Source organism: Staurois parvus, unplaced genomic scaffold, assembly GCF_062004578.1.
Source record: "Staurois parvus isolate SC_StPar_1 unplaced genomic scaffold, SC_StPar_1.0 ptg000839l, whole genome shotgun sequence".
In the NCBI taxonomy this organism is placed as follows: domain Eukaryota; kingdom Metazoa; phylum Chordata; class Amphibia; order Anura; family Ranidae; genus Staurois; species Staurois parvus.
Genome location: NW_028318635.1, coordinates 5,015,786 through 5,040,899, shown reverse-complemented (window position 1 = coordinate 5,040,899; position 25,114 = coordinate 5,015,786). Strand labels below are relative to the sequence as shown.

The 25,114-nt window shown below is 42.2% G+C and overlaps 1 protein-coding gene across 1 annotated transcript in view; it reads right to left on the bottom strand.

Annotated features, from left to right (window-relative positions):
• ZZEF1 (zinc finger ZZ-type and EF-hand domain containing 1) overlaps positions 1 to 25,114 on the bottom strand; it is a 293,759-nt gene that overhangs the window by 9,603 nt on the left and 259,042 nt on the right. The window contains exons 48-52 of the mRNA XM_089655409.1: positions 21,055 to 21,414; positions 14,838 to 14,981; positions 8,394 to 8,562; positions 6,708 to 6,806; positions 5,836 to 6,001 (exon numbers count right to left, since the gene is read on the bottom strand). Of these exons, the coding sequence (XP_089511535.1) occupies positions 5,836 to 6,001; positions 6,708 to 6,806; positions 8,394 to 8,562; positions 14,838 to 14,981; positions 21,055 to 21,414 (938 nt within the window). The remainder of the gene's footprint in view (positions 1 to 5,835; positions 6,002 to 6,707; positions 6,807 to 8,393; positions 8,563 to 14,837; positions 14,982 to 21,054; positions 21,415 to 25,114) is intronic.

Here is a 25,114-nt window from a genome sequence, read left to right as displayed (position 1 = left end):
ACATTACCTGCTAGAACCAACGCCAACTGTTTCCTCAGCAGGAGGTTGTATAGATATCCCAAAATATGGAAGCCCTGAGTGTGGAGTGTAAGTTGGAAGCACCTCCTGTTGCAGTGGGACTGTTCCCATGTGTCTAGAGTCAGACAACGTGCACCACAAGAAACATGCTCAGTATCTGAGCCTAGGCTACTTATGAATCTAGCTGCTTGGGCAGCAAGTGTAGGGTCAAGCAGCCAAAGATAACCAAATCACTGTAGGAAAGGGGCAGGGATGAACCAAGGAGAAATTCACATGTCTCAAAGTCAGAATCAGCAAAAGGAAGGTGCTTCACCAATGCTGAAAAGGGGGAAAGAGTGCTAAGAGTAAGCACAACCATCCACCCAGCAGATGATGCCAGCACTCAATCCCTTCAGCATTAGCCCTTTTGTGGTAAAGCCAACAGAAAGTGGAAATTCTAACAGTCCCATTGAGTTAGTAGTGAGGTAGCTCCCAATGCATAGCCTACACAGCCCAAGCATAAACAGCGTCTTCAGAGACAGGGTCACTCAAAAGCAATGCCACGTTCTAGAAATGGTTCAGCAGCTTATATTTACCAGCACATGTATGGCTGGAAAGCACCACAATGCAGAGCCCAGTTCCCCGAAGGTCAAATGCCAGAGAAGCCCTACAATGTTTAGTCCAGCTGGGTCCAGGTACAGCACTTCAAATCAGGGTGAGGAATGGCCAATCTGGATAACTGCATATAGCCCAGCTCAGCAGCAAGGCAGCAGAAATTCTGATTGAAGAAAAAGTGTAGCTAAGAAAAAAAAAAGGGATTTTTTTGTACTCACCATAAAATCCCTTTCTTGGAGTTCATTGATGGACACAGCATCTCCTTTTTATCCATAACACTAGGACACTAGGCACAAAAAAAATGACTTGGCACCATCTATGGGCAGTCCTCTCTGGGTATAAAACCCCCTCTCTGCTATAGGCCTCCAATTAGTCACAAACAGTGTCAAAGGAGAGAGCTCCTGCTGGAATCATACCTCTAATGCTGCTAGGGTAGTGCCAGAATGGATATCAGGGAATGGGAAGCCAAAAAGACACTGAGGCAGCTCATCATAGAATTGGAAACAAAGCTCTAGTGTAGAAAAAACATGGAAAGAAGGCGCCTCTAAGTGTAGCATTGGCAGTTTAATTCAGATACAAGTCAGTCAGGCATGACAGGCTCATCATAGTAGTAATCCCTAAAGGTTCCTGGTGATGTGGGATAGGGGCTGTCCGGCAATCCAGCGGCAGTGGGGCCTATGGAAAGCAGGAATGTAGGAACCATGACGACTGTCACACTTCCGAAGCCAGCGTGGGGCATATACGCCTGCAGTGACTTAAGATGGGGCCGGTAAAGCGTTTCGGAGCGTGCGCAGAAAGCTCTTTCATGATGAGCCTGTCATGCCTGACTTCTTGTAAGTGTAATTTTAACCTTGTATGTGAATTAAACTGCCAATACTGCTCTTTGAGGTGCCTTCTTTCCATGCATTTTCTACATTAGTGTCAAAGGAGAAATCTCCCCAGAAGGGTGGGTGCTGTGTCAGTCAATGAATTTAGAGAAAGGGATTTTATGGCGAGTGCAAAAAAATCCCATTTTCTCTTATGTTCGCTGATGGACACAGCATCTCCTTCTTATCCATAACAAAGAAGGAATGTCCCCAAGCAGTGCCATAATAAGGGATGGGCAAACTGATCAATGGAGAAAGAAAAACCCAGGGCAACAAGCCAACACTCCGAAAGACCTCAAAGAGGGTGCCCAGGAACTCCAAACAGCCACTTGAAAAACTCAGCAGCCAAAACTAGCATCAGAAGATGCCAACACATCAACCCTATAGAGCTTGGTAAACATGTGCACAGACAACCACGTCACTGCTTTGCAAACTTGAGAAACAGATGCCTGATGTTGGAGCGTTTAGGAGGCACTAACCGCCCTAGCGGAGAGCGCCGTAACCAGAAAGGGAGGTTCCCGACACCGTTAATAGCACAGGGCCTGTACAACTGTCTGTCGAATCCAAGAAGAAACAGAGGCTTCTAGGTCCTTCTTCAGACCTTCCGTGAAAATGAAGAAAGAATCGGACCTCCGAAATGTAGCTGTTACCAAAAGGTACATGAGCACCACATCCAGGTAGTGCAGTGTCACCTCTTCAGGGTTCGTTGGTCCAAACACAGGGAAGGAAGGACCTCAAAAGAAAATCTTTTTTCTACTTTTGGTAGAAAATAAGGGGGAGGTCGAAGTACCACCTTGTCCTTGTGCAAAACCATATAAGGCAGATTACAGGACAAAGACGCCAACTCTGACAACCGCCGTGCAGAAGTGATTGTGAAAAGAAATGTAACTTTTTGCGAAACTTAAAGTAGGGCTATATCCCGAATGCTCTCAAAGGGAGGCTTCTGAAGAACCGACAGCACAAAATTCAAATCCCACGATGGAAAAGGGGAGCGCATGGGAGGGACCACATTTCAAACCTTCTGAATGAACATACGAACCAAAGAATGCATAGCCAAGGGTCATTGAAAGAAAACAGCCAGAGCAGAAACTTGATCCTTGATCATACTCAAGCAAGCTTATGATCCACACTATGGTGAAGGAAGGCCAACACCCGAGCCACAACAAAGGAATGGAGATGGAACCCCAAGGCTTCACACCAACCAATACAGGCTCTCCAGGTGTGATGATAAATCTTCCGGGAGGTAGACTTACAGGCCTTTAACATAGTCGGTATCACTGAGCCAGACAACCCCCTGTCCCGCAGAACCTGGCCCCTCAATAGCCACGCCATCAAAGCCAGTGATGGTAAAGCAGGGTGGAAGACCGCCTTTGAGACAGTAGGTCTTCCCAGGGAGAGTCCGCTACCAATCACACCACGTTGGCATACCACAGACGAGGCCAGTCCGGAGCCCAAGGATGACTGGGATCCCTTCGGCCTCTATCCTGGGTAGTAGATGAGAAATCAGATGGAGGGGTAGGAAGGCATAGATGAGAGTGTACTGATCTCACGGTGCCACTAGCGCATCTGTTGCGTCTGCCAGCTGATCTGACGATCTTGCCACGAACCGTGGAACCTTTTGAGGTGGCGTAAAGCCAGCAGATCCATGTCCAGTGTCCCACAGCGAATGCAGAGCTGATGGAATATTTCCAGTTGTAGGGACCACTCACCCTGATCCAGCGTCTGAAGGCTGAGATAATCCGCTGGCCAGTTTTTAAGGCCTGAAATGTGTATGGTAGACAGAGCCTGAACAACCCTCTGCAGAATGTGAGATGTCTCTAGCACCGCTGCTGCACTTCTAGTGCCCCAGGTGATTGACATACGCTACTGCAGTGGCTTCGTCCAACTGAATCCTGGTCAGCAGACCCGACAGGTGGTCCGTCCAATGTGCCAGTGACAACCTGATCGCCTGAAGCTCCCGGATGTTGATGGGTAAGCACGTTTCCTGTGGAGTCCAGCGACCCTGAGCTGAGTCCGACCCCAGGACTCCTTCCCAGCCCAACAGGCTGGCATCTGTCATGACCACTGTCCAGCGAATGGGAAGGAAAGACTGCCCGGTCTATAAGCAGGAGACTTCATCCACCAAAGAAGGAAGGCCCTCGTCAACCGCTCCAGGTGAATTTTAATGTTCAAGGAGACGGAAGCCATTTTCCATTTTGATAGGATTTCTTTCTGCAAAGCTCTCGTATGAAATTAGGACCTTGGTAAACACCTGTGCTGCTAGACCAAATTGGTAATGTGCATCCCCAATAGCAAAACGTAGGATGCGCAGATGCCCGAGCCAAGGCTGCCAAGGGGACAGGCACCACAAGGGGACATGCACCACATCAGCTGCCCCCGAAGAGTCCTCAATCTTTAGTAATTCACGCACCAAAGCAGTAAGTGCCGCTGCCAATGCCTTCTCCTGTGTGGCTACAGAGGCAGAGGACCCATCCTCCTCATCCGAGGAATCAGGGGATGCGTCATCAGGATCTGTAGAGGCCGGATCCGGTTCGGTCTCAGAATCGTCCGAGGACGAATGTAGGGGGCACGTCTTGCACAGCTTGTGCCTTCCCGCCACCTCCACACGGGACACAAACTAATCCAAGACGACCGATGTGTCAAGGGGAACCGAGGGACCTGAGACCTCCAGGGGGGGGCCCTAGAGATGCAGCATGCTCCTGGGATTCCATGGGACCAGCCCCTCCAATAGGCACAAATGCAAAAAGGTGACCCCTACAAGGGCAAAGTCCAGAAGACCACCCCTAGGGAGTGCCAGAAGGTAAACAGGAGAGAGAGACCCCCAGGGAGGACTCACCACCAGCAGGAGCTGCCAAGGTGCCCACGTATCACTGCTTCCTGCACAAGAGACGATCCGAGCAGTGCCCCCACAAGCCAGAGGTGCAAAAGGATTTCTCGGCAGCGGGCTATGAGAAAATGGCAGCCAAGGACTTTCCCCAGCCAGCCTCCGTCACCTGAGCTTCTCAGACACCAACAAAATGGCCACCGCAACAGACATTAGAGGCTGCCGGCAGAAAATACTGGGAAAATGGCCACCGTGGCTACAGTATCATGGCTGACGGCCGTCTGAGCCACAGGGCGACGCAGCCCACGCCCCCCAAGGTAGGCTAGCCAAACAGCACAGGCAACCCCCCAACGCAGGGCAAAGCCCTAGCCCCAGTTTCACCCAGACTGCACCGCAGGAGGGAAGGGGAGGCAGGCTGAGTGGTGGCCAGACACTACCAGGGGCTGGTTAACACACAGGCACCTGGCCCAAGCCCACACCATCACAGTGACTGGTCGCGACCTCCCCACCAGGTTATCTAGGGTGTTGTTGCATGGGGAGAAGGGGGGGGGGGGTTGGGTAGGGTGATAGGGGAGCCTGTAGGACCAACCACCCCAGGGAGCACTCGCCACCCCACACCGCGTCCTGGGAAGGAGGGGAGGGGGCACTACTTACCAATCCAGAGGAGTATGCGGGTGAAGCTCCCGTAACAGATCCTCCTCTCCACCGAAGTGGGGGGCTGTTGGCCAAGGGTAGACTGTGACACGGACTATAGGCGCCCGGTCATATGTGTCCCTGTGAGACATTTAATTGTTTGGCCGTCCCGTTCCATGGAGCATAGTCGCGGCTGACCGTGCGCAGAGCTGGCGGTCTGCGAGCACTCACTGGTCAAACTAGGGTGACAACTGAATCTAGATTATCCAGCCCGTCTGTTGATAGTAGATCTCCAAAGGAACACAAACTTCCACAAACAATAAAAAGAGGAAGGAAAACTTTACGTACATACTCCCAAGACACTAGGCAGAAAAGACTGGAGTCCTATAGCAGAGAGGGGGTTTTATAACCAGAAAGGACTGCCCATAGGAGGTGCCAAGTCATTTTTTTCTGCCTAGTGTTCTACTCCTGTAGGTGTAGCTATAAAACACTACTTTGTTATGGATAAGAAGGAGATGCTGTGTCCGTCAATGAACATAAGAGAAACTAGACATTTCTTAACAGAGTGGACAAAAGGCATCCTTCTTCTTAGGTCACTAGCAAAAAAAAACAAACACATTGGGAGTAGGAGAGAGTGTCCTGGGCTGGCCCACAATTTGTTTCGTTTCCTAATCCTTTTGCAGGTGGCAGTGTACCCCAACAGTCTCTGAATTAATGTGTCCCACAATAAATGAAAAAGAAATGTTAACAGATTTAGAATATCATATTCACATATATATGACAAATACAAGCAATTCTCTTTAACAATGCAGACATTAGATTACATTGTCTTGGGGAAAAAGTACAGAGAATAAAATCCAAGGCCATTTTTAATCATAGTTGTTTCAAGAAGTTTCATACCTTACAGGACCAAGTTGTAACAGCTTTAGTAATAAGTGGATTGCCTTTAATCGCTGGTGGCCTGTCTGCCGACAAGCCACATCCACCTGCCATTCCCATATGCTGGGCAGCGGAAGGTGAGGCACAACTCTCTGATCAGACAGCATCTGCTTTAGAATTTCAAACCCTAACAGAGGAAATAATAAAAGTCTTAGAACAAAGAAATAAGTTACCTTACAAGGTGAGACATAAAACTAAAATGTTTTCAGCAAACTAATTAAACATGATTAATTTTCATGCTGTGGTGGGGGAAATTGCTTTCCTGTATTTCTAACAATGCAGGTTCCTCCCAGGGGATTATCTGAGCTGAGGATTCCATACACAAACAATAGCATTTACTTAGGTAAAGACAAAAGGCACAGAAGGCCACCTCTACTAGTCACATCTACAGTGCAGACATGTAAGCCTCAATCATACATTAAATAAAAAATGTCATAATAAGGTATTAATGTTCAAAAGAAGCCAATACAGATTGCGATATAAACCACAGTGTTTTCTGAGTCAATGAGCCACAACAAGCACATAACCAGTAAAGCCAAGTTTTTTGGGGGACTTAAATTATTAAAGCTGATGACCTGGCATGAGAGCCAGGCAAATTAAATTTGCAGAAAGGTTTTATATTACCTTTAAAATCTTATACCAGTAAAAGATTTTTTTAAATTTTTTGAACAGAAATGATAAGAGAACCCAAATCAAGTTTTTATTTCTGCTTATTTGATGGGTGTCAAACAAAAGTGAGGGGAAATCTCAAAAGAGACTCTGGTGTATTTCAAACCTGATAAGATGCCACATTCATATAGAGAAATTCTACCTTTACACAAAAATGAGCTAACCTGTCTGAAATCGTCCTCGATGTCCTGCAGCCACAGTAAACTTGTAACCCCACTCTGTAAAGCTCATATCAGATGTAAACCGATAGAATAAGGTATCGCCTGTATTTCAGAAAAGAAAAACATACATTATAAATGCTGGACAAAACAAATTGATAGCTGTTACCCAAAAGAAATAACTTATTTGCCTTACATGGAAGAACTAAGAACACTCTGTAACTTTGCTGCTGTTTTGCTTAATTGCCATATTGCTTTGTGTAGTTATTATGAAAAAAGATAACATATTCATGGTTGGTTGATTTCTTCTCTGGAAATACTGAAGTTCATCTGTGTATTAGAAAATAAGCCACCATGCGAGGCTGTGGAGGTAACGATGCTATATATCTGGTGGTCATGTACGAAGCACGAAGGCTCTGAATTAGGGCTTATTCTTTAATACACACATTTTTCCATTGTAACCCGCATCAAGGACCCTATGGAAAAATAATTATCTTTATATTTTATGCCACCAAATAAACCATAGCCCATGGATAGCCCACTCACAACCTAATCAAAGAGCCCCAAGCTTATGATAATTACCAGAAGGTTGGCTAACCCCTTAAGGATAGGGGATTCCTCTTGCCATCTTGCCCCCTTCACCCCCCACCTCCCCACACCCACTAGTCCTACTGGACTTTCCATAGTCTTTATTACTCTTTTAAATCAGGAGGAAGCTACTTAAGACCCTATTTAAGGTCAACTCTAATCTTACTTTGCTAAATGTGTAAAGTAGTATCAAAATGTCTTCCAAATAAATTTCATAATTGAAATGCCACAGGATATCCCGCCCAATATTGTTAACCGTATTTAGTTTAATTAGAATAGGGTCACATATTATTTTGATACTCCAAAATTATTATGTGAACCTTTTATTGGCATTGTACTGTTGAACTGAGTATGTGTATCTATTTATCTTATATATTTATCTACATTACTTTGTACTTGTTAAAACTTCAACAAAACATGTTAAATAAGAAAATAAGGAGCCGCATCACCTTCATTTTAAGTGTTTTCTGTTCCAATAATCATCAGAAACCTTTATACACTGTATATATGTATCCATTACTATCATTTAAATCTTATATTACCGTGTGTATGAAACATATGTAAATTATTTATAGTAGCAGCACAATGCACAGGACATCATGTTTTATGTGGCACAGCACATATGAAGCTCATATGCATTTTTAAAGCAAATTGGGGTGCAATTCATAATGAAGCAGCACACCATTCCATATTACCACAGCAAAGCAGTATGAATGGTCTCCAAAAGGCAGAAATTCCTCATCTATTTCAATCAAAATGACCTCCAACTGTAAAGCAGTGTTAAAAGAAATGAAGGAGACTACATGCACAATTTTAGCTTCCCCTGTGTTCTGCAAAGGCATTGCCCTTTGCAGTATTTCTTGAGGAATTTGCTCTCATGGACACCTTTTTCTTGCTGGTGCGAGTTTTTGGGGCTTGGTGGAAAAACTCAGCCCTTAGGGTATCTGTAATGGTAGTCCCCTTTAATCCTTTCAGCTAAACATCTACACTTCATATCTCATTTATGTGATCAAAACTTTTTATTATGTTAAAAAAAGAAATCCTTTGATTTTCAATTAAATGCTTTAATGTATTATATAAACACATCTTTATAGTCATACTCACCAGGAAGTTCAAAGTCTATCCACTTTTTAGGAAGCCCACTAAATCTATGAAGATCTTGTTTAAAATCAGAGGAGCTTGAGATTACCAATTCATCACAGCCTTCCTCCGTGTTACACATTGGATCAAATTTGATTGACAAGTAAATTGCACCGGGGATGTGGACTTTGTCCTGAAGAATAATAGCATCATGCTCAGAAAATACATATACACGGTTACACAATAATGACCAAATAAATTAAAACATACTTATTAGCTATTAAGTTGCTGTCAATGGCTCAAAACTTTACTGGTGGCGCAGAGCAAGAAATTGTGGCAGGTAAATAATGTGTGAAATTACTGCAAAGAAATTGCAATTTGTGCTCAATTATTTTGTAGTGACAATAGTTGATGATTACTTGCACCCGCACATCAAGGTTTTGACTTCGTATGTCCAGGACACAATGGATTTACTAATTGATGGGATTTTTATCTCTGAGGGGGCATGGTTGGTGGTTGTAAGATGTGGAGACCCTCTACAACTCGATCCCCCATGAGTTTGGGGGATGGGTTATGGAGGGCTTCATTTCAGAGAAGGGTGTGTCGGCTGTTCAGTACAATAAATTAATCTTAAATTTGTTGCAGTTTGTTCTGATGAACAATATCTTTATGTTTGAGTGCTCCCACTACCTCCAGGTGCAGAGAGTGGCGATGGGGAACTGTTGTGCCCCATCGTATGCGAACCTGTACCTGGTGGGAAAGGATCTTCAGGAAAGCCTGAGTAAGGTGCTGATTTGGAGCAGATTTATCAATGATGTTTTCATGATTTGTACAGGCTTGTTTGTTGAACTACAGGAGTTCATGACAATTTTGAAACATGACAAATACAATCTCAAGTTTACAATGAACTGCCACCAACAGTTGATTAGATTTTTGGATATTCAAATCTTTGTCAATGCAGATGGTAGCGTAGGTTTCACTCTCTTTAGGAAAACCTCCTTTGGAATAACGATTCTACATGCCACCAGCTCCCACCCGGCACCTTTGGTATTGAGTATACCATATAGCCATTATCTTCATCTAAAGAGAGATTGTACTAGACAGGAGTATTTTCAGACTGAGGTAAAGGCCCTGCAAAGGCACCCGATGGAGCATGGCTACAGTAAAATGTGCCTCAAAAAAACATCGGGCCAATAGTCAAGATAAACAAGTTCTGATTCATAACAAAAAATTGAAATCCAACAAAGTGTTAGGCTAATAACATAGTATTCAGGTCAACAGAGGCAGATTAATCAAACAATGGATAAATACTGGCATTTGCATGTGGCAGCAATGATATTTCCAGGGCTTAATATAGTGGTATATAGGCCTTTTCTGTAGTTGGTATGACCCTTTAATGCTGTTCCCCCAAAAATACGCATTTTAGTACTGGCCGCTGTTTATACTGTGTATTTTTCACAATTTTTGACATTTGAGAGGTTTTCCTGAGGGGGCTTCCAGGGCGATGTTCCTGTTGTAGCGACCCTTCTGAGTTTCATCTAAGTTCAACCTCAATGTTTTCAAATTGGTTTGCGGCCAGTTAGGTCACGTTGCTTGGTTTGGTTGTTGTAGTGAATTGTGGAGGACCCACCCCGAACAGTGTTTGGGCAGCGGGATCTTCCAAAATGGCTCCGGTGTGCCACTGACCAGGCGCGTGACGACACTACCAGTGGATGGTTACACACATGTGCGGGGGTCTGAGTTGGCCGTCCGCAGCCGTCTGATGTCACCAGTGGGGTGGAAGGGATATTTAAGTCAGCCACGTGGTAGCTGACATGCTGTGGCCCCAATCCCCAGTGAGTGCCTGAGGCATTCTAGCACCCAGCTTGCATGTAGGGTAAGAGAACTTGGTCAGATCTGGAGCTCTATATTTGGATAGTGCTTTGGGTAGTGATGTTGGATCTTTCCCCCTTGTGTATATTCTCATTTTTTATCTGTATTTTATGTTTGTTGTGGCTATAGGCGTTGTGTTTGATATTGGAGTTTAAACAACTGTTCTACACTCCCTTGGGGCTCATTCAGCATGCACCTTCACTTGCCATCTATGGGAACAAATGCGTGTGTTTGAGGACTTCATCTTTGTAACATTGGTATCTTTATGATAGTTCTGTCTTACTGTAGGTAGCAGGACCATTAGTATATATTATTATTATTATTATAATACAGGATTTATATAGCGCCAACAGTTTGCTCAGCGCTTTACAATATAACGGGAGGCAGTATAGCAACAATACAGTGCAATACAAGAGGGATAGGAGGGCCCTGCTCCTTGGAGCTTACAATATAGGACATTGCTACTATACCATTTTTGGTAATGAACATCTTTTTGTTAAGGGAGTCTGAATTAAGGGGTGGCGATGAGTCTGCATATTGGCAAGCTACAGAGAACTTAGTGGGTTTTTGTACACAAAATAAGTTTAATGTTGATAAGACAAAAGACACTATACACACACACAAATGCTTTGCCCTGCGATTCTATTTTAACCACCTCCCGCCCGCCATATAGTAATATGACGGACGCAAGGTGGTTCTCTCGTTCTGGGAGGATGTCATATGACGTCAAGCCATTCTCACCACGCATGCGCGGCTCAGGGAGCGTGCAGCGCGGCGATCGGCGGTGCGCTGTGTCCCTCGGACACAGTGGATCACCGATCACGGAAAAAGCCGAAGATGCCGGCTCAGTCATGTGATCAGCTGTGTCCAATCACAGCTGATCACATGTAAACAGGGAAATGCCGGTTATCAGCATTTCTCTCCTCTCGAGCTGTCACGCTGACAGCTCATGAGGAGAGGAGAGCCGGTAATCGGCTTTCCGCGGAGGGGACATGTACACTGATCATCAGGGCACTGATGATCAGTGTGCCCTGATGATCAGTGTAGCTCCAGAAGTTCCACCTGTCAGTGTCCATTGTGTCAGTGCTCATCAGTGCCTCGTGCCAGTGCCCATCAGTGCCACATATCAGTGCTACCAGTGCACATCAATGCCACATATCAGTGCCCATCTGAGCTGCCTTTCAGTGTCACCCATCAGTGCCAGTCAGTGCCACCTATCAATGCCAATCAGTGCCACCTATCAGTGCCAGTGAGTGCCGCCTATCAGTGCCAGTCAGTGCCATCTATCAGTGCGCATCAGTGCCGACTATCAGTGCCTGCCAGTGCCGCCTAACAGTGCCATATATCAGTGCAATGTATCAGTGCTGCCTTTCAGTGCCCATCAGTGATGCCTGTCAATGCCCATCAGTGCCACCTACCAGTGCCAGTGCCACCTACCAGTGCCTCCTCATCAGTGTCCATCAGTGCAGCCTATCAGTGCCCATCACTGTAGCCTCATTAGCGCACATCAGTGAAGGAGAAAAATCACTTATTTACAAAATGTTATAACAAAATCTAATTTTATAACAAAACCTAATTTTATAACAAAATTTTCATTGGTTTTACATTTGTTTAAGAAAAAATAAAAACCCAGAGGTGATTAAATACCACCAAAATAAAACTCTATCTGTCACAAAAAATGATAAACATTTCATATGTGTACAGTGTTGCATGACCGCGCAATTGTCATTCAAAGTGCAACAGCGCTGAAAGCTGGAAATTGGCTTGGGCAGGAAGGGGGTATAAGTGCCCTGTAGGCTTGTGGTTAAACTGAATGGCTCATTTTAGACGGTAAGGGTTCACATATATAATAACAAGTACAGAGGATAGGTGGTATAGCCACCTTTTTGAAAATTATATAAAAAAAGGAAACATGTCAATGCCTCTACCATCTTTGCAGCATATTTTCTACAACTACAGGTGCTATTTAGAATAAGGAGAAGGAACCTCCTAACCCTCTTGTATTGAACTGTACTGTTGCTGTATTGTCTCCATTTATATTGTAAAGCGCTGAGCAAACAGTTGGCGCTATATAAAACCTGTATAATAAAAAAAAAATTCACTTAATGGAGCAGATTTCCTCCTGGGATAACTCCACATCTCTTTGCACCTCACTACTTGGCTTATTTTGATGGGCAGCCTCACTGGCCAATAATGCAGCTTAAGATGAAAGGCTAGACTTTTAACTAGTACATTCAGTGTACCCTGGACACTAACAAAAACACTAGCATCCTATAGGTTCCTATATTGTACCAGCAACTCAAGTAAGGTTTCTTTACTTCAGCTTATATTGCAGACCTGTGGCTATTGACAAGGGCAATAAAACAGGACCCAGTGCTTGGTTTATAGAGCCCCAGAAGTCTCCACAGCTGGATTTAACTTTCTGGTTATGCGGCCTGCCCCATCCCAAACACCACAGTGCAACACTACGTTTTTGATCAGTTTATTGCCAGGTCTAAGCTTTGTTAAACAGGAGGTGGACCCAAGTTTCTGCAAATAGTGACTCTTAAAGATTCTATATGAGCACAGGCTATTCATGATGCTCCATGGACTCAGCTGTCTGCTGGAATGCAGGGCTTGCTTTTCTTCAAATAAAAAGCTTTTCATTAAAGCCATAAATTTCTATTTTTTCTCATTCATCCACAGAACATTCTTCCAAATGCCTTCTGATTTATTTATGTGGTCTTTAGAAAACTGTAGATGAACAGCAATGTTATTTGTAGTCCATATGAGTGATTTAGTGAGTTTCTACTTACAAACTTGACAAACACCATGGTTGTTCAGTGTTCTTCATATGGAGGACTCACAAAGACTGATATTAGCTAAAGTAAGAGGGGCCTTTTAGTTCCTTCGGTTAACCTGGGAATCTTTTAGACATCCTGGAGTCAAATCAGCTCTTATCTCCCCTTCAAATGACTTGAGAATCCTAGGGGTTCAAATACTTTTCAAACACACATATATATGTAACTCACGTTCCTAACCCCAGAAACCACTAAGCAGCTCATCCACTCCCTCATCATATCACGACTCGATTACTGCAACTCCCTCCTCACTGGCCTACCTCGCCACAGGCTATCCCCGCTTCAGTCGATCCTGAATACGGAAGCCAGACTCATCCACCTTACCAACCGCTCCGTTTCCGCCACCCCCCTCTGCCAATCCCTCCACTGGCTTCCGATTGCCCAACAGATCAAATTCAAAATCCTAACACTGACCTATAAAGCTGTCCACCATACTGCCCCAAACTACATCACCGACCTAATATCCAAGTACCACCCAACACGCACTCTCCGCTCCTCACAAGACCTCCTTCTCTCTAGTTCCCTGGTCTCCTCCTCCCATGCCCGCCTCCAGGATTTCTCCAGGGCATCACCCATCCTCTGGAACTCTCTACCCTTAATCCATCAGACTATCACCTACTCTCCTCTCCATTAGGCGCACCCTGACAACCCACCTCTCAGGGAAGCCTTCCCCACCCCATGCTAATTGCCGACCTCCTCCACTCTTTCTACCACTCCATCCCCCACAGCTATTTCCTCCTGTACCACTATCCCCTCCCTCCTAGATTGTAAGCTCCAAGGAGCAGGGCCCTCGAACCCCTCGTGTATCACATTGCATTGTTATTGTACTGTCGCATGTACTGTCTCCCATTGTAATGTACAGCGCTGAGAGCAAACTGTTGGCGCTTTATAAATACTGTATAATAATAATAACTCTGGAAAGGTTTCCTCAAATAAATGAGCAAGAATATTATTGACACCTTTGTTTAATTGGGTTCTGAAATAGTTTTAGGATGAGTATGAACGTGCATTGGTGTGATGCGGTGCCATTCTGATGGTTGTGCATTGCTAACATGTTGCACTATTAAAAAAAGAAAATAGTACACACACCATTTTGGTGCCTAAAGCAGCCCATTCAATTCAATGGCCTGCCCTAAAGCAACATGAGTTGACCAACAGAATGGCTCAGGACTGGCAGAGCCAAGAATGAATTCTACATGAAAAGTTAAGAATTGGAAATAAATTCAGCTGCCTAGATCTCTAGATATACTGATCTAGATATACATGCAGCTTTCACTATGTAACCTTTGCTTTTTTTAGCACTTTCTTCATATCCTCAGTTTGCATTTCCCAGGTTTGTGAAAGGTTTACAAAGAATATTATTTAAAGGATATGAAATCTGAATTTGTTCACATTCTTAAATGACCATGCTGTGCATCAACATGGACACAGCTACTGCTCCCACGTTGACATCTCTGTGTGTGCACGGCCACAAATGCAGACAGTGTGCGTTCAGGGCCCTGCACGCGCATGCATGGTTGTAAATTTGGGAGCAGCAGCTGTGTCCATGGAGCCACTGCGTACAAACGGAAATGAATGGGACTGCTTGCCGGGGAATTAACAGAACACTTGTGCATCTTCATGCTGGCAAACACAGCCCTTGCATGGGTGTATGCTGTAGTACGCCAGTGTGAATGAGGCCTAAGTTGAATACAGAAATACTACATGGAAACGTTTTCACAATCCTTTTTCAGTAATATATTATGGATTGAATTACCTCAAATATTGTGTTGTTGTTGTAAGGGTGTTTAGATTCCAGTACTTGTACTGCTGTTCCTGGTTCCTCCATAAACTGACAGGCAGTAACTGCTACTGTTCCAAGCATAATTCCACTACAGCCTCCCAACACCTTCTGTAAAATCTGCAAGAAGTATATTTTTCAGGTGATTAAAATAAGGTATCTGAATAACATAATCAACCAAAATAAGAAAGAACCCAAACCCAACTGTATATATTGCCAACAAGAGAGTGAAAGGGGTTGATTAAATACAAGATGGGCAGTAAATGTGCAAAAGAATGATCATAAATCATAACAGATTTATTTGACTACTCAAAAATGAGAAAAGGTCAAATATGACTGGTTACCTTTATCCAAGAGCATATTAGCACATTAACTCATGAAATAAATCATAACATTGACAAAAAAGGTGCACTACTGTGTACTGTCCATGAGACCATTAAAGCAGAAGCAAACAGAAGCATGTGAAAGCAAAAGATCTGTTCTAAGATCTGCAGAATTAATTTCTTCCTGAATTATAACGAATATTAGAGAGTACTTGAATTCTAGTAATAAATGTAATGCTGTAACTATTTGCAGAAAGATGCATAATTGTACAGGGCATCTTTATCATGCTCAATCTGTTCAAGTTTGGCTTCGACATTCAAAAATTCTTGTATGTAAACCCAATATGTCATATTCCTGATAACGTGCCTGCTGTACCATGTACCTGTATAAAAAAGTATCCTGTTATCTTTGTATTGCTTCCTTTGTGTGAGATCCCTGGTGTTCCTGCCAGTCCCTCTGCTTTCCTATTTAAAAGCTGACTACACTAAGCAGGAGAACACACTGTGGTCAGTTCTCTAGCTATGCTGGGAACTCAGTGTGCTCTCCTCCAATGATCAGACTTCTGATACGACTTCCCCCCCCCCCCCTTCCCCAAAACACACACACAGCTGCTGTTTATCCTCTCCGAGAGGGAATGTTTCTCCTCTCTTGTGCAGAGGGAATGGGATAGTATTTATACTGTGTTTTATATCTAAACACAAATGTTTTGCCGTTATTTTCTATTTTAAATTGAATGGGTTGTTTTACAAGGTGAGGGTTTACAATCACTTTAATGATACCAAGTTACAGGAGGGTTTCAAGTATATGTTACTCTGACATTTCCGATATTCCTGTCAGCCCCCTGCTTTCCTATTTCAAAGTGACCACCCCAAAGCGTACAAGCACATTCATTCCAGAGTGGTCAGTTTATTTTTTGTATTCTACTGGGGAGCATAGCCTTTTTATATTTCAGTGGTCAGACGCCTGCTGACACTCCCCTGCATAGCTCTTCACTTGGAAGTTGGAAGATTGGTGTATTGAGGTTTTTCTGACTCCTGCTGACACTCCCCCCACACAGCTATTCACTGGGAAGATCAGTGTACTGCTGTTCTTCTGCTGTGCTGACATGCCCCCCTGCCCAGCTTCTCACAGTGTATTTATGTCTCTGCCTTTACTGTTTCTGCTCAATCCAAACTGTTGCTGCCATGCTCCACCCTCCCAAGAAATTTTCACCCCCACTTCTGCAGCCAAGAACAAACTTCATGTGGACAAACAAAAAAAAAATATAAAAAAATGTTTTTAAACATATACACAAAATGTTTGCCCTGCAATTCTATTTTAAACTGAAAGGGTTGTTTTAGAAGGTAAGGATTCACATATACGTTATTTGCTAAAGGAGATAATTATAAAATATCCTGAAAAAATGTCATAACGGAAGAAGGAATCATGACCTTGCCTCTCTTACCTTCTTTGCAGAAAGGGCTAAATAAGATAATCAGTAATAATAACCTAAAGTAGAGAAGACCATTGCTGAATCAACAGAGGGGCCATGTCTAGAAATCCTCAAGAGCCCTGGTATGTAAATACTTAGAAGATTTCCTGATGGGATAGCTCCACATCTCTTTGAACCTCACTACTTGGCTTATTAGGATGGGCAACCTCACTGGCCAACAGTGCAGCTTAGGCAAAAAGGCTAGACTTTAAACCCATAGATCTTGGGATTCACCCTAGGCTCACACTTGTGCGGGTTTGTGTTCCGCTTTTGCGCAGGACCAGCAGCCCATTCATTTGAACGGACAGCTGTGCTTGCATTTCCCACAAAAAAGGTGCTTGCACCATTTTAAAAACGCAGCTGCAGGGAAATGGCATGCTTTTGTACCATGCCATTTCCCTGTGGTTCCCGCATCTGCAAATGTGCTGCAGGTTGATATGTGTGGGGGTGCCATTAAGCATGAATGTTAACTCTGCATGTTTCTAAAGGGAAGTGCATTTTGGAGGCAGGAACAGAAGAAAAATCACTAGCATTCATTAGGTTCCACGGTTGTACCAGCAACTCACGCAAGTTTTCTTTACTTCAGCTTTATTTCAGACCTGTGGCTACTGACAAAGGCAATAAATTAGAGCGGTGTATAAAAGTAGGGACCATATCTTCACTGCCTATACTGCTTATTTTAGTCTTGGGTCCTCTGCTTGGTATACAGAGCTACAGGAATCTCCACAGCTGGCTTTAACTTTCTGGTTTTTAGGCAAAGGCATGTCCCATCCCAAATCCCACAATGTTCAGTTTCTAATCAATTTATTGCCAGGCCCAAGCATTGCCAAGCAGGGGTGGGAGCCCAAGCTTTTGCAAATCTTAACTCTAAAAGGTTCTATATGAGCATAAGCTATTCATGATGCTCTGTGGAATCCAAGTCTGTGGCCACAGGTTTGTATGCATGGTGGTTTGGCACAGCAAATACTTCTAATACAGCTCTAGCATAACACATCTATGGAGAGATGCTGTATTTCTGCAACTGAACATTCCCTTTAAAAGAAAAAAAAACAAACATTTGGTTTAATAAGAATGGTCTCTGTAAATGTAAGATGTGAGAGTGTGTTGACATACTGTATTTTAACCTGGTATTCCAAATGCACACTGGCAGAGAAGGCTGCCCTTGAGAAAATAATAAAGGTTGTGCAAAAGTTTGTAGGCTGTAGGTTAGTTTCTTTAAATTCAATTTTCAAGTCCCGTTGTGTCAGCAGGGCAGGCAAAATAGTAAGTGACTCTTCCCACCTTGGAGACTATGTTTTTGAACTACTGCCATCTGACAGGAGGTTCAGAAATATAAAGGTGAGGACAAACCGATTCAAGGAAAGTTTCTTTCCAAGAACTATCAAGGCCCTAAATGGTCATTTTGAATAATATTTTCTAGCTCCAAGTGACTTAGCTTGTTGTTGTGGTAGGGGTTCCTTTTAGGTTTTTATATGGGGGGCATAATGTTCACATGTGTGTATGTTGAGGATGTTATGTTCACATATGTGTGGAATTTTTTATATGATTTAATTGTAATTTGCATTGTAATGACAAAGTATTTATCTTATCTTATCAAGTTGCCATTAGATAAAAAGATACAATTATGTTAGTAAGGTCTCTACCAGAAATAACACAAAATTTTTAATTTATCTACTGTATCCAGATACAAGCAATTCAGTTTTCTAAAGTCTCTACAGAAAGAGTTATAACACAAGAAACAATCTAATGTGAACTGTAGCGTTACTCTGCCTAAAGAACATCTAAATCCATGACCACAAATTAAATATATCACCAGTGCTTATATGCAGTGGCCACGATATAATAGTTGGCTGCCCCCAGGTCTTATACACAATGCCATAGTGCCTATCTACCATGCCGGGGCAGGCGCTAGCTAAGCACAGCAAACTTGCATTTTGGGTTCAAGGTAGAGAACATTTAGAGAGTAGTTAGGGTCAAATCCATGGTCAAAAGGCATGCAGAGTTCAGAGACTAGTCTAAAGTCCAATCTGAGGTCAATAAGAAGGAAAGCCAAACTAGCAGGTAGGGAGAGGATCAGGCAAAGGCAAAGGTCAATGCACGGGAACAAGGAAGGCAAACAGGGAGCTTGAAGCAACATTCTCAAAAGCATGACACTAAGGGCTTAAAACAGGTTTGATCCCCATCATGAGGCTGTGTCTACATCAATCACCCTGCAGGTGGACAGTCAGAAAGGGAGAGTGCAGCTCAGCCAAAACCAGGATGCTGAAATGAGACCAGCACCTGCCATGGAACAGGACGGTTACATGCTCCTGACACTTACTGTAATGTAACTATGGAGAATAGGACAGGACTACATACCTGTCCCCCCACCCATCACTTTTGTTTGTGACAGATATAAATGTAGCATAGACAGAGAGCACAGGAAGTTATCAGATGTCAAGATTTCTGGCAGGAGGTATTTTTTGCACTTATCCAGCAGATACAACAAAACTCTTTTAATGGTTTATTTAACAGGCCAAATGTGACAGAATAAGAGAAGTTCATTGTTTAAGAATGCACACTTTGAAAATTGGTCCCTTAAGCAGCAAGTTTACTGTACTACAGTCACTAGTTACAAAAGATTGCATAGGCAAATATATATACTTCAAAGATCAGAAAACAGTGAATACATCACGCCCTCCCATTGCTGGGTTACAGCCAGCAGAGTAAGGCTCATTCTTGACTGGTGTAACTGTCAGATTGGAGGTGAGGTTGGGTTGTCTAGCAATGGCGACGCCAGACACCACCAGCTATATCAATCATGCGTATCTGGCAGATGTGCCCAATCGACCATTGTGATGCATTCACAGCATTTTTCTAATAAACAGAGGGGTTGCCCCATGCCACCTATCAAAGTTAGTATACTTTATTTTTATTGGAACGCTCTTGATTGTAGCACATATATGACTTTCTTTCATGCAATATTATTGTTTGCTGTGCAATTTTGGTGGAATTATGATGTCATATTATATCAGAGGACAGGGAGTGCCACCTCTTTTTTTAAATTTGATTGGTGCACATCACTTTAAATATTTCAGAACCACTGTATGCACCTATCACATGCCTGACAAAGAGGCCCTGGGTGGCTCAAAAACATTGCATTATGTCCTTGTGATGTAATCATTCTCCAATAAAACTTTTGGATAACATTTGATGATCCAGGTGTGCTGGCAAATATGTGCATTGAGGTTCTCTTTACTGAGACACCAAAGGTTCAAAAGCCCTAGGCTGAAAACATTTGTTTATGTAAATAAAAACATTAACAAGTAAAGTGCTTACCACTGAGTCCTTAGCCTTCTTGTTAAATGTTGATCCTGCCAGTTTTTGAGTGAACACCTTGAAGTCTGATGCATAGTATGCACTTTATTAAATTTCGACAGCAGGGATTGTCAACGATTTCATCTTGCAGTCTATTCCCCCAGCATCATCACCCCCATCCTTGGTTACTGCTTCCCTTCCCAGCCCATAGGTTCACAAGGTCATCAGCATGGCCTTGGCTGATAACATCAGCAAAAGAGATGAAACACTAAGGTTTCTCTCAGAAAAAATGCTTTAAATTAAAACTAAAGTCAAAACTTTTTGTTTTAGTTTTGGATAGAGTGGAGAGGGAATAGAACACCTATCAGCTTGTATGTGCCCCCATTAGGGAGATTCATCCTATTTGTCCTGTTTACCATTATCATTGAAAGTGTAAGTAAAAGAAAAGCCCAAATTTTGGGTTTTACCCCAGAGAAGTAAGAGGGGAAATTTTCCAATGGGGATACTAGTTTTGATGACCTGGGGTCCCAAAGGAATTCCCTTAATTTGAGGAGACACAGACTGCGGAAAAAAAAAATCTGACAGGGGTTATAACCCTCCCCTTCTCTATCCAAAATGGGGGAAAAATTTGCTTATAGTTCTACTTTAATGAATGTCCTGATCGATATATGTACAACCAGCAACTGTTTTTATACTCAGAAATTAAAAAGAACCAGTCACCATTTAGGTTATGTTTCTTTTAAAGAGACAAAGGGCTTTGTTGCACTAGCAAATTAGTAGCAGGTATATTCAGAAGCTACAATTCTATCTGTTTTTTTTTCTTTAGCAATTTGAAGCTGGATACATAGTTAATACTGTAACTGACTGGAATACTTAACTTGTGGGCCTAGAAAACAAGGGTGATCTATGAATATCAGCAGCTGCAGATAACATGAGTAGCTACTGAAGCTGGTAACTCTGTGGATATTATTAAACTCTTCTACAAGCCTGCTTGTGTGACATAGGCCAAAGGTTTACATAAAAGTCACTAGTTTCTGTGGAACAATACATATAAAAGAATATAACAAAGTATAAAAAGGAACATTCATAAAACCACTTTACCTTTTCCCACAACTGTTTTTCTTCCAGATGCATTAGCATATTTAAAATATATGTGATATGTGCTGGTCCACTTAATTCCAGGATGTCTTCTTTCAGTGGAACGCCATCAGGCCATTCAGCCAACAAAGAAGCAAGTACATGGCGGGCATACACAACAGCTGTGGCCTCATTCACATGGAACAGGTAATCCCGTGCTGCTATTTTGTTACGAGAATCAAGCTCCTTGCGGAGTAGTATAGAGCTTTTTGTTCGTCTTTGCTTAGCATAGGCAACTTGAAGGTCACTCTCATTTGTTACAATAAGTTTTTGACTAACATGATTGGACTCCTCTGTAGCTTTATCACACTGAACAGGTTTCATCTGCAAGAAGAATAGTTTCAGGCATCACAAGAATTTTTCCCATTTTAGAAATGTGTAGGTGCTTTAAATTGTAGGTGTGGGAAGCAATGCTTTTTACACATTGTTCCACTGCCAAATAACTTCTTTAAGCATAGATAAAGCTTTATATTCTCTATGCATACAAATATTAAAATACCTATACAATTATCTATTTAAATATGTAATTGATTGAGACAGGCAGTGTGCAATCTTTCAGTTACACTGAATACATTTACATCTGTATATCACTTAAAGTGGTTGTAAACCTCTGAAATGAAAAATCAACAGAGCATATCCCTCTATAGCAGCCTTTCTCAACCTTTTTAAACATGTCAAAAAGATCATTATTACTCATCTGAGAGGCAGATGTTGCTCACTGCTCAAGGAACCCCTAGCAACCCTGAAATAACTCCAGGGTTCCACAGAACCCTTGTTGAGAAAGCCTGCTCTATAGCATTGTACTTGCCTCAATCCAAAGCAAGTATGAGTTCTGTCTCTTCTTTCTGCTATTTGTATTAGTTATCCGGACACCACAGAATCTTGGGCGACCCTTCTTCAGAACACAGAAGGCGACTGATAGCCTCAGCTGTGCATGTTTCCCTATGAGACTGTGCAGAGGAGGCTGTGCCATTTCCCTCCACTCAGGTCTCACATTGCACTCAGCACTCCTCTTTGTGTTGTGCAGTGTGGGACATCGGATCCTTGCCCCCTGCCCACTGGATCTAGGAAATAGCTTTTGATCTGTGTGCTTTAGAAGACTGTAAATAAGTTAGGGCTTCAGATAAACAGGTATAACTTATGTATGAGGATTTGTTTCGTCTCTGTAATTCACCCAAGGCTAGTCAATTCAGTGGGTGTATACGTAAAGATTTACAACCACTTTAAAGGGAAACGTTTAGACAATTATATCATATCAGTTTATTTTTAAAAATGTTTAAGACGTTTTTAACCTGTTTTTGTATTTTTACACTATTGTTATGCAATGTTTGTTTTACAAATAATGACAAAGAATTCCCCTGAGCACTGTAATAAGGCTTGGGTCATTGCTGATGAGTCGTCAATCCCTGTACCTAAAACACTTTAAACAGTATTTAAAGATTGATTTGCCAAATATATAGTGTGTTTTTAGCTTACCATTTGACCTGACAACACACTGAGGGGAATGTATGAATTTAAAGCAGTTGTGCATGGTAATCAATCAGCTTCTATCTTCAGATTGTTTAATTAACCTTTAAAAAATGAAAGATAGAAGCTCATTGGTCGCAATACACAGCTGTTCCAGTTTTGATAAATTCCGCTCACTGTATTTTATGCTCTGAAATCCTAAGCACATGGTGTCAGTCCTGCCTACTTAATTTCTGATGAATTACAAAGAACACAGAGCTTGCCTTATCTCCATAACCCCTGCTTGTGTATAGGCGGAGAGCACAGGAAGATATCACCTCACAAAATATTTTACAAAATCAGCAGGTATTTTTTGCAGTTTGAACAAATAAACAAAAAACTCTTTCAATAGGGTTTTTAAAAGACCAATAGGGACAAATAAGAGAAGGTCATTGTTAGGGTTCCCATACATTTTATTAAAAAAAATTATACACAAAAACAATATATGTTACCTTTAAAGAGAAACATTTACTTCTACATCTATTGATTCATTACTATGGGTATTTATACTCAATGATTGCTAACTTTTTAAACACCATCATTTTTGCCTGATGAATTTAAGTCAAAAAGTAGCAGGAGGTTTATACCAACTATTTTAAGTCTAAAATACTACCCTCAACTGATGTCAAGTTCGGCTGGCTTGTTAAAGCACCTATTTGCTTTCCCTGACATGCCCAGCAGTCTCAATTTCCCAAGACACTTTACAACTCAAATAAGCTAAATCTAAGTGAAAATAAGAGTTGGTCATTTCCAGTCAAGTACCCCAACCCCAAGCCATATCTCCAGTTATACAACTATTAGCTCTCCTGCTTGTATGTAAAAAAGAAATACGACTAAACGGTGAGCAAGGCTGTGTATCGCATCAACGGGCAAAAGCCCCTGCACACCTGCAACCTTTCCCAGTCATTTTTTACATCCCCTGGCTCTCCTTGCGTCTTTGTTAGCCCAGGACTGCTGCAGAGTCATTCAGGATGGAGAATAGAAAGAGATCTTCTCTGAGCTGAAAAACTCTGAAACACTTAGCTAAAAGGAAATCTAGATTCAGAGCTATGAAATGCCAGCAAAACAGAGACTGTCTAACAGACCCCTGATATCTCAATAAAGAGTACCTGTCACACTCTATATACTATCATATAGGGGACTTGCCATTCTCTCTGTGACAGTAATGAAATTTGCTATGAAATCTATTAAACAATAAATAAAAAAAAAACATAAGGTGTTTTTGTGCAGTAAAATAGCATATTTTGCTGAAAATATAGTGTTCATAAACATCTGGACAAAGTTTCCATTTCTTATGCCTCCACTCTGTTCTCCTGGCTGAAAACTAAACATTTATAAAGATCACCTAGGAAGCAGGCCTACACCAACTGTAGAACTAATAGTTGTCTACCACTGGTGTAGCGAGTCTGGTTGAAGGGAGGTAAACCATGATAAAATGAGATCTTGCAAAAACATGTCTTAACAGTACTCACAAGCGAACTGCAGTAGCAAGGCCACTGTGTGAGCTGCATCTTCTCCACCAGTTTGGAATTTTTTAAAAATAACAGTTGGTGTGTCATTTATGGGTATATGGGACACACACAACTCCACTCATGTATAGTTATAAATGAAAATATACTAAAATGTAATATACTACAGCTTAACAATCGTTAAATGTGATAGCTGCATTTGTTTTCTTTTTTAAGGCTATTTTAATTTATTTCACCTGGTGATCCTGTCAGTAGCACATTTCCTGTCCTAGGGTGTCTTCATTTTGGATGAAGTAGTAAAGCAGACACCTTTGGAAAGCAGCATTATCAGTCTAGGGAGATGGTAGTGTAAGATGCTGTAGCAGATTTACACGGACTTGGCTAACAAATAGAAACTGAACACTTTTTAACCAGTTACAGCAAACAGTTTTTTTCCTGTTGGGATAAAGGGTTTACATAAATGAATAAAAGCTGACCATTGTAAGCATTCCTGTCAGTGTTAAATGGTTTGTCTCAACCCTCTAACTGCTACTTTGTCTGGATAGCATGGTCTGTTGAAAAATAACACACCTACTGCAAGGATCACCACATGAAAATAAAGACAGCTTAAAAAAGGAAAACTAATGAAGTCACCACATCAAATTTTTTGTTTTTGGGTTTAAAACTGCTTCAAAGTGGTTGTAAACTTCTGACATGAATATGAACAAAGCATATCCCTTTATTGTGTGAACTTGTCTTAATCTAGGGCATTAAGTGTTATTTCTGTCTCAATTAATAGATACTGATCAAGTGAGCGCTTCCGAAGTAATAGCAGCTAGCATAAGGATAAAACCCCTAGATCCTTTAAAAACGTATATAACAAAAATGCAGCACTAAAATACAGGTTAAATATAAAGTGATAAGTGCCGTGCTGACGTCACTCACTGCCGAGGCCACATGCTAGGCCGGCGGCCATCTTGCTGTCCATTCATGAATGGGGAAAAAAAATTATTTTTTTTTGCTGAATTAAGCTGACTTGCTGTAAGCACATCACCACTGGCTGAATACAT